The following is a 12,992-nucleotide window of genomic DNA, read 5'->3' as shown; positions in this document are numbered from 1 at the left end:
ATTAAAACAACCATATGAATACTGGTTAAACAGGAACTTGGAGGTGATAGAGCACGTATACACATTGTGGCAGGTCAGGGGGGTTATAGGGGCCCAACAGCAAGTTTTTGCCCCAGAGTCCCTTAATGGTTTAATCCAGCCATGGTTATGATCAAAAAATGATTTTTAAAATGCACATTCACATGCAAAAACTTATTACTCATATTTTTGTTTCCATATTGTTGCTGTGCCATGTGTCTTTTCTGATACCACCACTGAATATCTGAACATTTTCAGATCGTACACAGTATCTCTACAGTAACAACCGTCCATTATCGACCAACCACTGTGCACGTTACTGAATTACATGATAAATCTGAAACATGTTTGGGCTTGTCAACCTTCAGAGTGACACTGTGTATGTGGCGTCTCCGCTGCAGCAGACAAAGCAGCCATTATTCTCCCTCTACCGTCCTTTAATCACAAATTATGCCATTTGGTGCATAACTAGCCAGGTACTAAGATTCTGTCATTAGCAGCATTGACCGCAGGCAGCACGATCAATACAATATTATGAAATCATGCTACACATGAAATGGACTGTTTACAAGTGCAGCTGTGGTGTTCGGCACTGTTAACCCTTAGAGTTCAGATATGACACGGCTTAGGAGAAAGAATATTTAACTTTTTTAAACACCAGATCTTAATTATGTTCAAGCCAAAGTCAGCTGATGTTTTATTTTTGATTCAAGACAAAAATATCCAGATTTTAAATTTAACTTATTTCTTTTTTTACAGAATGATGAAATCAGCTACTGTATATTTTTTTTTTTAAAAAAGCTGATACTGAGTGTTTCCAATGCTTGAGTCAGCCTGCTGCAAGAACACTAATAATTCTGAGTGCTGATAACACTGAAGATATTTGCCCATAAGCTGAAATGGACTCTCAAATCTCCTCTATATTCAGGATTTAACTGTGCACACTGAAGAGTCAAAACAAGACTTAAACCAATATTTATGATCAGTATGGCAACATGTTTTCTTAAATACTAAATAGTGCTGATATATCTCAGAGTGTTATTATTCTGGTCAATATATTAGGCCCATACATTCAGATCAGCTGCTGTAACTGGTGTAAGTTGTTCCATGCATCTGAACCAGAGACTGGATGAATAATTAATGTAGCTACTGTGACGTCACCCATTGGTTTATAGGCTTTAAAGCCTCATGCTCAGCATTTCAGCTGTTGCCATCTTGGTTTTTTTGGAGCCAGAAGTGACCGTATTTGGATGAGGGCTTCGAGGTGTGGAGGAGCAAGGGGTAGATGTAGTGATGCCTCACAGACAGCCTGTCACTCAAGCAGGCCTTGGGCCTTAAGAAAATGTAAACAGGGGAGTTATAAAAGAAAAATCACCCCCTGTACAGGTATCATGAATGTTGAAATCAGCCATAGAGACCAAAACCGTTTTTTGTAATAGGCTGTAAACATGTTTATTTCTGCTGTAAAGTTTGGCATTTCAACATGAGGGTCTGTGGGGATTTACTTTGTTTTGGAGCCAGCCTCAAGGGGCCATTCAGGGAACTGCAGTTTTTGGCACTCCTGCGTTGGCTTCATTCCTCAGCCTCGGAGGCTGCAGCTTCATCTGAACTCATCTGAACACTGTGCTTTACTACGGGGATCAATCAGCTTTGGCAAGTTCATGTTTCATATAATTGAAACCAAGGGCATGAGCTCTGTTTTAAGATAGAACACATATGCAGGGCCAGACCGAGTGCATTTGGTGCCCTAGGCAACCCAAATTACCGTGTGTGTGTGTGTGTGTGTGGGGGGGGTTCTGTCACTAATAATTTGGGAACATCACAAACTAATTCCTGCATTTGGTGAATTTTTATGCGTCAAATTCGTGACTTTTCTGCATCAATTTTTAATTTAATCAAAATAACTGTCCTCTGCTACTTGCACGTCCTTAATTTTGAGGGGGACATGTCCCCTGCATCTCTTCCAAAATCTATACCTGTGACAGACAGTGTCATAATTCTAGTCATTATCTGTATATTCAGGTCAGGTGTTGTAACTGTAACTGAAGCAATTCATGCATCTGAACACTGTACTTTACTACAGGCAGTGTCTTGCGGCGTCAGAAACCAACAATAAAAGGCGATGTTTAACGTTGATGATGATACATAGCTGGTTGCTGTTATAGTTGAACGGCGCCCGGCAGCTTGGGGGAAACATGGCGAGACAAGGACGAAAGTAAAGGTGGCGAAAGTCCAACGGGGGCAGGCTAAAGGGGTGGTGGATGGGTCAAACAAACACCGCCTTCAACCCAAGAGAGCGGTGTATGTGTCCCGTAAGATTCGAAAGCCAAACCCTGTTCCTTTTTCCTAAACCTAACCACGTGCTTTTGTTGTTAAAGGAAGAAAAACGTCAACTCGCTGTGTTGTACTGACATAGTAAGTTTATTTTGAAAGAGACTTTATATACATGTTAAATTTCCTGTGAAAACGGAAGTGTATTTTGAAAACAGACAATGCATGTTACCGCCAGAACTTGACATGCTGTCCCATAACGTCAACAACCAACACACCCAGGGTACCTTGCATGTCGTATGTGGACACATAAAGTCTATGACCAAACGTCGATATGTGACGAGGTCGGAGTGAGAATGTGTTGGATCATTTATGGAAAGTTCATGTTTCATATCACTAGAACATCTGATATGCTGAAAGTATGATGCTGATTCCTTCAAGAATTAAAAGTGTATCTCTATTTTTTTTTGTCACACTGAATATGAAGTCTAACACTTTATGGTTTCAGAATAAATACATGTAAACTAAAACACTGCATGACTCTGGACTAGAATACACACAAAGAAACACATGCACATGCACACGGAGATCTTACTTGAACTTTGCAAGAGTGCAAAACTGAGTGTAGGTCTTGAGGGAACAGGAAACGACTTCCCTCCTCCCCCTTCAATTCTGCCCCCCCTCCCCTGTTCCTCCCCCTCCTCCGCTCCTCTCCTCCCTCCTCCTCCTCCTCCAGCACCACGCTATAGCAGCGAACTAGGCAGGCCAACTTGCAGAGTGCAGCTCAGCCTCGACAGCGGCTGCTTCCTACTGGGGGTCTTCGGAGAGCATCGCACTCCAATGTGCGCTGCTGTGCCCGCTGGATGTTGAAATCGCGCCGTGCGCCTCGCCAGGAGCCACCATGTCCAACCCAACCCACGACCCGTTCTACTCGTCTCCGTTCGGACCCTTCTACAGGAGACACTCGCCCTACATGGTCCAGCCCGAGTATCGGATCTACGAGATGAACAAGCGGCTGCAGGCGCGCACAGAGGTGAGCCGACCGGAGGTAGCTGCTGCACGGTCCCGTTTAGGTTTGCGGTACCGGCGGGAGGGTAGCGGGGCTGTGGAGGTCCGGTGCGGGGAGGAAGGGAAGGGATGTAGAGGGCTGGAGGGAGAGACACAGAGACGGGCTCGGGTCGGTATAAAGGTCTGTCAATCAGGAGGTGTGGATGTGATGCCAAAGTGCCAAACATTCCTGAGGTGAAAGTAAACAGGCTCCGGTGTGTAGACTATACGCTGCAAGAAATATCATCTCATGTCATCTGTTTTAACGGGATAAATATGTGGAGGAGATGATTTCACGTGGCCAATTAAGTTGTTTAAATTCATGACTTGTGGTGTCACCTAGTGTGATGTGAGCTGAGTGATCCACCTGAAGTAACGTTAACAACAATTCAAAATCAGGTGAAACTGCACCGCAGACATGGAATTTGAAGATTATAATTAAGATTTTAACACTCATTCCTTCACTGATATTAACACTTTTCCTGCAGTGTGACATTAATACAGAAAGTTATTTATAACATAACACATTAAGCATGTCTGAGCGACTGTCCAAGTCTAACCAGGCTGCACAGACTGAGGCAAAGTAGCCTTTTCACGTGCATTTAATTCATTTGCATACATTTACATATCACCCCTTTTTTTAAATACATATTTGCATATTAAAAATTGCAACAGCTCAAGACCAGGGAGAGGGTAGAGAGTTTGCCCACTGTGGACTCTTAGGTGTTTGTGGTTTAACTGCACAACAATGTGTCCCATGATTCATCACTGTTTCCGTGGATGAAGTTCTCCCTGTGAAAGTGACCCAGCTGATTGCGTACACACTGTGTCATTCAGAACTAAACCTTTGGTGATCCCACTGTGAATTATACAGCATGCATCTGTCTTCAGCATCTGTTCTGTGATCTCAAATGTGTAAATCTGCAGATAAAAAGTTCATCTAACATGTCAAGTTCTCCTCCAGAGGCATCTTTAGGGGAATAGAAAGCAGCAAAAAGCACTAGAAAGAACATTTTGGCAGCCTAAGTGTCCACTTTGTGAACTGTGAATGTCAGGGATGCAGCTAAGGATTATTTTCATTGTTCCTCAGTTGATTAATTAGTCACTTGATCTATAGATGAGCATAAAATGTCCACATGACCTCTTAGAAATGTCTCGCTTTGTCCGACCTGCAGTCAGAAACCAAAAGATATTCACTTTATTATCACAGCAGAATAAGAAAACTAGAAAATATTAAAAACTAAGAAGCTGGATTCAGTGATTGTTGCCATTTTTACTTAAAAATCGCTTTAAAAAGAATCATTTTTCCAAAAAAGGTGCCAGTTAATTCACCACGAATCAACTGATCAATAATAGTTTTATCTCCAGATATCAAATTCTTTAAATAATGTGACTTGTGGTTGCTGTTGGAGGCTTTAAGGCTGGAATATGATCCCCGCTGAGACACTGACAACTGAGGTGTTTTGGATAAATGCATCATAATGAAATGATTGGATGTGAAATTGTTGCAGTCATTTTATAAATCTGGTTTTAGAGGCACGCAGACTCCGGCTGAGTTACTGCAGCAGCTCGCAGAATGATGCTGACTTTCCTAAAGAGGAACTTGCAACTTTAAGCAGACCAAGGCAATGTTGCTGAGATGCAACGGCCCGGTCTGATGCATTATTCATACGGAGTGGTCCAAGCCCCAGTGGACCTCAACTCCCGTACCACACATGCACCAAGACACCAAGAACAATCACCACACACACATGCACAAACTCACAAGCATGCACATTCACAGGACAAATGCATGTGTGTATACACAGCACAAATGGATCTCATGATTCGAGCACACAAACACACGTCAGACACACATCAGTTTAAACCATTACCTTCATCTCCTCAGACTAAATTATATAATTGCATAATAATATAATTAGTTTTTTTGTTCCCGTTGGTGTTCATGGCATCTTCATTCTCCTCCTCATCTTTTTTTCTCCCTGTCTTCAGTGGCAGGAGTGTATAATACGTCTTCTCTTTAGCAATGTGGTTATTGTTTGATTAAAATGCAGGTGGTGAATATAATGAGGAAGAAGTAGTGTCCTATAGCGGGAAATAATGCATCGAGTTTTTTTGTGATTTGTTTGCATCCAGATGTGCCATACAGCTCAGTTCAGGCTTTTAACGAAATTATATAGCAATTATCCTCGTGGATGCAAAACTGTAGCCATCAATTTACACAAACCTATCGCATGTGAGAAAATATTTGAGGAAAAAGGTAAAGAGATGACAGAAATCTGCCTGTAAAGAGCTCCGTATGTGATGTGTAATTGTATGTTTCACTCTAACTGAAACAGAGATGGACGCTGTGTTTAAAAAATATTGTGTATGCCTCATGAAACAGGCTGTTTACTTCCTGTAAAGCGAGGTTAGCTGCTGCTGGTCCCTTAATGATGATGCCTGCCTGAAGGGGTCATTCTGCCGCTCGGTCCGTCTCCTGTAAGATGAGTTTAACATTCAGCTCACATTTAGAAACAAGACCGTGTCGGTATCAGCGCGGGGTCAGGGTGATGTTGTTACAGAAAAGGAAGTTTGGAATGTTACAGGAAAAAAAAACAAAATCTGTATTCCATTAGAAGAAAATAGCTGAATTGTCCTGGTGGATAGTTCCTTGAATATTTCATCAAGCTTTTGCTGCAGCTGTGGCAGATCCACATCCTTCTGTGTTTGATATAAGCGGCTGGCAGTGAACTGATGGAAGTAGCAGTTTGATTAACTCTGTTTAAATATACGACAGTCTTTACTGTTGTGTTTTGTTGACACTGGCTTCATTCTCTCAGACCTCACTGCTGTTTATGTAGAAATAATAACAATAACTGCAAAACCTTTTCCATCAGATATTATTTTTCTGTTCTTGCTCTTATTAAAGCGATGTAGAAATGTATTGAAGTGGTGCAGAAATGAGCTTAAATCATTGTAAATGCACCAAAAAAGGAATTATTTCAAGGTTTACATGTTATTTTCACTAAGCATTGATAGCTGTTTATTCATGTTTTTGCTAAAGTCATTCACAGACAAAGAAAAGTACAGTATGTTATCCTGCAACAGACATGGGATTTAAACAGTAGGGTAACCGTCTTCGGAAAATATCACGGTTTCAGGGTACACGGTATAACACAATTATCATTATCAGTTACAGTGACCCTTAAAGGAATTAAGCGAGGCAGTGCCTGACGAAGATCTTTGTTGGATCGAAACGTTGCACAATCAAAATTGCTGGGAGCTTTTAATACAGTGCGTGGATCTCCTGCTTGATTCTTCCCTTAATTTGATGTTTTGATCAGCACCTGTAAAAATTCTTTGGATATGCGTAGCCTCTGCTCTGCTTGTCACTCCTTGGTTCAGCTTTGTATTTATTGAAACTTGAAACCATTTTGTTAATGGACATATGTTTAAAATGTCTGACAGGCAGACGAGGAGAAAAGGAGAGTGGCTTTTTTCAAAAGTACATTTTTATACACCATAGATAAACAAATGTACATGGTATGATAACCATCAATGGTATATCTTAAAACTGGTGTACTGCTGTAGCCCTACTACATAGTGCTGTTGCATATGTATGCAGAGAGATGTATCCCTGTTAGACATCAAGTACAACAAGTGAACATATTTGGGATGTAATAGCGCTACATTGGGTGTGACTTTATACCCGTAGTGACGATAACCGTGTCATTTAAAAATTGAATACTGATATAATGTTAATAATATACATTTGATAATATTGTGTTAATCAGCGCCTCTTAAATCATTTCAGTTTCTTTTTGTTCTGGCTTTGTCTCCTTCCCTCAGCGTCTGGTTGTCTTTTCACTGTCCATTAGGTGTCATTACTCTTTTTGTACACTTTTGTACAGTCATGGTTACAGACTTTCGCCACGTCCTTATACTCGTATTTTGAGTCGAATTAATTTGCCAAAAAAGAGATGAAAAGATTCACAATAATTAAAGTTAGAGATTAATTTGACTGATAGCTTTTTGTTTTTTTCAAATTTTCTATAGATATCACGATAATGAAGCTCAGAACATGACATTTCAGAAAACACAACGACATTTCACAAAGTATTTCACAAAACATGATGAAATTTCACAAAACATAGTGTTTTGGAAAAAACGACAATATTTTGGAAAACAGCAACGTTGCGTAAAAAACGATATTTCAGAAAACACAACATGACAATACATGACATTTTATAATACTAAACATTTCTGAAAACAATATTTAAAAAAAAAAATTCTCGAAACACAACTTTACAGAAAACACTACACTATTTCACAAAACACAGCGACATTTTAGAAAACACAACAACAGTTCACAAAACCTGTCATTTCAGAAAACAACATCCAGAGATACTTGAAATAGTGTAGTGTATAACATGTTGTGTTTTCTGAAATGATGTGTTTTGACCCTCAAGGCTACCATACTTTTGGCCCTGATAACCGTGTAGTGAAAATCTGACACTGTACAGTCCTAGAGCTGCATATAAAGAACTGTCCACACCACCAACAATGAAAACACATTGTATTTAACATCAGCTTGTTTGACAGCTGACCCAGAAATAATGCATCGTATTCTGAAACATGTCATCAGTTTGAAATCATGTTCATAATCGCTTCTGTGTGTCAAGGTGATAAAACAACATGTTTTGGACGTGTCATTATGAGCAGGGGCTTTTATTGTTGTTAAAGACTGTACATTAAACATACAACATGTGAGACAGAGGGTGTGTTAAACCGATCCAAAGAATGTATAATAGTGGATTCTTGTGTTGGATTTTAGTGTGGAGACACATATTAAAGCTTTTCTTTGACTGCAGTTTGTTGCTTTATTTTGTTGATCCAGTCAAAATGATTTCAAGCTTTGCGAAAAGCAGTCTTGTCAGAATTATCACCCAAGTAAAGATGCTTAACATCGTGAAAGGACTGCCATTGTTAGGGATAAGAATGGCTCCGAGCGTACTTAACATCGTGCTTGCTGGCAGGCCGTCGAAGCAGAATGACTCACTATAGTTTGCATTCCCGTCGCTCTGAGTAGTTTTTAAACGGGGGAACTGACTAAGCCTCAGTATGACACCACCTTTTTAGAAAAGTGTTGAAGGAGTCGACTGAAGTCAGTCTTCTGTTAGAAATTCTTCCATTTGTCTTATTCATGAGTGTGCTTTTGAATTTGCTTGGCTGGTGGTGCAACTGCTGCTCACACTGGCAGGCGCAGGACTCAAGGACTTGACACTTGGAGGAGACTTACTTACCCCCAGAGGAAGCTATAGTCTGAACGCGTATAAGTGACATCCATAGGCTTTATGCAGTGAATCCTCTGGGAGTGAAATAACAGGTAGGAAGAATTAGACAGAGACATGTTATTCTCTTTTTATTCTTTTGATTTAATATATTGTACTTTCACAGTATTGTTGCACGGACTCGAACTTTGAGTGGACAGTGTTTACAGCATCTTCTGAAACATTTTAAAAGCAGACGAAATGAACTATACCAGGAAAAATCCATCCGCAGATGCTCTTGTGCCATTATAGACAGTTAAGACTCAATTTTGGTGATGTTTGGTGCATTAGTGATGTTCTTTTATGGTGTTTTGTTGTTTAGTTTCAGGTGTACACATTCTCTCATCTGTATGTCTGTTTCCCACAACCTGCCAGAAAGAGGAAGACATGAGGTGTTGGCTTTGAGCTGTGAGGTGTAGGTGGATGTGGAGAGAGCTGCAGCAGGTTATTTTCATTATCCATTAATCTCTAGTTTCTCAAACGACTTTCCCAATTAATAGATCAATGGGTTAGCCAATAAAATCTAATTTTAGACATTAGTGAAAAATGCTCATCCCAGTTTTGTGCGTCCAAGGTGTTTTCTTCTGATGTCTTGTTTCTCTGACCAACAGTCCAAAACTATTCAGTGAACAATGGTAGAAAACAGAGATGTAAATTGTAAATCCTCACATTGGAGAAGCTACAACCAGAGAATGGTTAGAGCTTTGTGGTCAGTTACATAAATGATTAATTGATTATCAAAGTAGTTGACAAATCTGATAATCCAACACGTCCTCGTTCGCAAACAACAGAATAGGTCGTTCGGCAACGACTCCCAAAAAGACATACATGACCAACCCAGTCTCACTCCGAAGTCGTTGAAATCAAAAGAAGCCATCCTTTAATATTTGCATGATATGTGGCTGGTTGCCGTTATAGTTTAATGGCTCACAGTGGCGTCAGGGGGACACGCAGCGGAACAAGAATGAAAGTTAAGATGGCAAAAGTCCGAGAAGGGTGGGTTGGAGGGGTGGTAGATGAGTCCAACAAACACTGACTCTCACTTGGGAGAGTGGTGTTCGTGTTACGTAAGATTTTAAAGCCAAACCTGTTCTTTTTTCCAAAACCCAAACACATGCGTTAATAGTTGGAGGAAAAGAAAAACTATGTAGTGGTTTTATTTTGAAAGCAAATGGTAAATTTCCTGTGAAAACGAAATGTATTTTGAAAGAAGACAATGCATGTAACAGGCAGAACTTGACATGGCATCCCAGAATGTCAACAACGGGTACTTTTCACATCGTATCATGACCAAACGTCGATATGTGATGAGGTCAGAGTGAGAATGTGTTGACATGACCGTTGGAGAGTGCCAGCGACAGGTGCACATGCTCACCTTGTGAAACGGTCACAGTTTCATTGGTTAGGTTTAGGAAAAGATCGTGTTTTGGTTTTTTAAAAAAGTATGTTCGTAACTTAACTTAAAAGTCCAGTGTGTAGGATTAAGTGTCATCTTGCAGTGAGGAGGCAGAACTGAAACTGCTCCAGTGTGCAAAGCATCTAAGCCATTAGAATATATAGGAGATATATAGGAGAGTATACCCACTTCCCCCTTGGTAACCTACACATCTACCTGATAGTACACCCACCGCATCAACCTCCGCTATGCTACTGGTAATTATGAATGTTACATTCTCTTTCTGCCCACACAATGGACCTTAAAAGTACGTTTAAAAATTAATTTATGTATGTGAGTTAAAATAAGTCAGTGTTCATTCTTGGTTTCACACATAATACAAACAGCTGTCTCCTGGGTGAAACTCTTTTGTGTATTTGACCTTGGTCCAGGAACTCTGCTTAGCCTTGCAGTAATGTTTTTTAAGTGGACACTTTCCCGATTATGGTTACATCTGTAAAATGTCTAAAAAAAATACTGAAATTTTTCATGATCACAGTTTCCTAAAGCCCAAAGTGACATCCTTATATCACTTGTCATGTCCAACAAACACTCCAGAACCCACAGATACTCAGATTAATCAAATTTTATTTTTAGTTTTGGCTTACAACGACTATGAAAACAAGATAATTGAGATAAAATGATTACTGTGCAGCATTCAGTCTTACAGCAATGCTCTTGTTTTGTCTTGTGTTAGAAGTCCAGCGCACCCCTTTCCTCTACAGCGCTGTGTTTTCACTGCTCCCTAAAAGCCCAAACTCACTCTCAGCCAGGCTGTGCCATGTCTACCTCACCTCCAGCCTGTTTTTCAGCTGGATGAATTAATGTGTACGAAGTTCAAGAAAATCCACTAATAAAATATATTTTTTTTAAGTTAATGAATTGTAGAATGTTTCCAAAGTCTATAAGTGGTAAATAATCGAGATCTCATTTGACCAAAATAATCATAATTCTGAGTCCAGCAGCTCCAACATAAAGTGAAGAAAAGCAGCACATCTTCACAGCTGAGTTATTTGGTATTTTTTCAAATGAAATATGATTAATAGTTGTGTTTTCTTTTAATCCATTAATCAACTAATTGTCTCAGCTTTACCACAGTGATGATGATGTATGATAAACTGAAAAAAAGATGATGTTTTGTCTGATTTAATACTGAGTTTTCACAGTGGATGGACATGTCTAACATGATCTCATGCTGCTTGAGGCTTGTTAACAAATGGTCTTATTTTTAGTTGAAACTCTTTAAAACACACTGAAGGTTTGTTTTCTGCTTCTTCTCAGTAACAGCCTTCTCACCTGCCGTGCACCTTAGAAGCTCACATGAAAATAAAAGGAATAAAACCCTAACGACACAACAAGTACTGTGTGCTTGCCTGGGATCAGCGCTCACCTTTGAACTGATAACTGTGCTGCAGCTTAAACAGTCCTGCTCCTGTGATGACTCGGGGTCTGTTTCTATCCCAACCTTATTACCTGCTCCATTCATACTTATTACCTGCCTGGCTGTATTTCTGCAGCGCGCTGACTGCTATCCCATTACCTTCATTTTACACAATGTGAACCCGCTGTGACCTGGCAATCTAAACAGGCTTTGATGTGGATTTGATGCCATGCATACGGTGTGACCACATTGTTTCTGTGCTGTCACTCTGGGGGCACTGGCCCCGCCGTACGGAGGCAGCTGCGGTGATTTGTGGGGGAATTTGACACTTAAGCGTATGCAAATGAGGCGGCGGATTAACATTCAGAGGAGGAGCTTGGTCGACCTCAGCCGGTGTAAGGCCATTAGCATAGAAGACATTAATATTCAGCAGAAGAGAGCAGGGACACAGAATAACACTGTAAGTAAAACTACAACACAGAGGGTGAAACAGAAGGAAAACAAAAGCATTTTAATGGAGGCGCCATAATAATACCCACAGGGCTACGTTCAGGAACCTCTGCTGCCGCTGCAGCTGACAGTGGGTCTAATGGTCACACTCTCCCTCAGTGGATAGACGTGCAATCAGTAACAGTGATTGGCAGGCCATTCATTGGATTCTTGTGTCTATTGCACATAGTTAGTCTCATTCTCATTATTCAAATGGGCCCACAGACCTGACTCGTTGGCTTGACTGTGGAACTGGAGGAACTGGAGTGTTCATTATGGCAAAATCCCTTGTTCCTGTCAGGGGCAAAGTGGATCTGTTCCCATCAGCACGACGTGTCAGATTGACATGAATAGGCTTATGATGTAGAGGTCAAGTTGGCACTGAGCTGTAAGGTTCACAGAGGGATTAAAGATGAGCCACCGAGACGCACAAAGGAAGTTTTTAGTTCTCAAGATGTTAAAACGGCAAACAGTCATTCTGATCATTGATTAGCTGAAGATTAATGTCTGGTTTGTAAAGTGCAGAAGAGTTTTAGGGCCAAGCATAAGTTAAAATGACAGAAAAGATGGATTTTTTTATTTTGCATTTTAAAAAAATGAAGTCAAAAATGTTGAACTAGCAGTATTAGTGCCAGACATAAGTAAAATAAATCAGAGGAGGAAGATTTTATGTCCTTTTTTTCCCCTTCTTTTTTGCATGTTGAGAAAGAGAAGTTGAAGTTTAAGTATTAATGCCAGACATAAATCCGAGGAGAAAGTTGGGTTGGGTTTCAAAATGTTGAGAATAAAGTCAAACTAGTAGTATTTGTGCCAGGAATAAAAAGATAGATATTTGTTTATTTATTTATTTATTTTGCATGTCGAGAATTTGAAATGCAGAAAAGTTTTAGTATTAGTGCCAGACAAAAGTAAAAAATAAATCACAGGAGAAAGTTTGGGGTTTTTTTGCATTTTGCATTTTGCATTTTGCATTTTGAAAATGATGTCAAAATGTTGAGAATAAAGTCGATCCAGCAGTATTAGTGCCAGGAATAGAAAT

The 12,992-nt window shown here is 40.1% G+C and overlaps 1 protein-coding gene across 6 annotated transcripts in view; it reads left to right on the top strand.

Moving 5' to 3' along the window:
• The first annotated feature begins 3,030 nt into the window (after positions 1–3,030).
• ldb2a (LIM domain binding 2a) overlaps positions 3,031–12,992 on the top strand; it is a 127,646-nt gene continuing 117,684 nt past the window's right edge. For all 6 annotated transcript variants that reach the window (XM_049585139.1, XM_049585137.1, XM_049585136.1 and 3 more), the window contains exon 1: positions 3,031–3,322. In XM_049585139.1, coding sequence (XP_049441096.1) covers positions 3,191–3,322 — 132 coding nt within the window. In that variant the 5' untranslated portion in view covers positions 3,031–3,190. The remainder of the gene's footprint in view (positions 3,323–12,992) is intronic.

Source organism: Epinephelus fuscoguttatus, linkage group LG9 (assembly GCF_011397635.1).
Source record: "Epinephelus fuscoguttatus linkage group LG9, E.fuscoguttatus.final_Chr_v1".
Lineage (NCBI taxonomy): Eukaryota > Metazoa > Chordata > Actinopteri > Perciformes > Serranidae > Epinephelus > Epinephelus fuscoguttatus.
The sequence above is the reverse complement of the archived record's forward strand: the minus strand, read 5'-3'. Positions and strand labels throughout refer to the sequence as shown.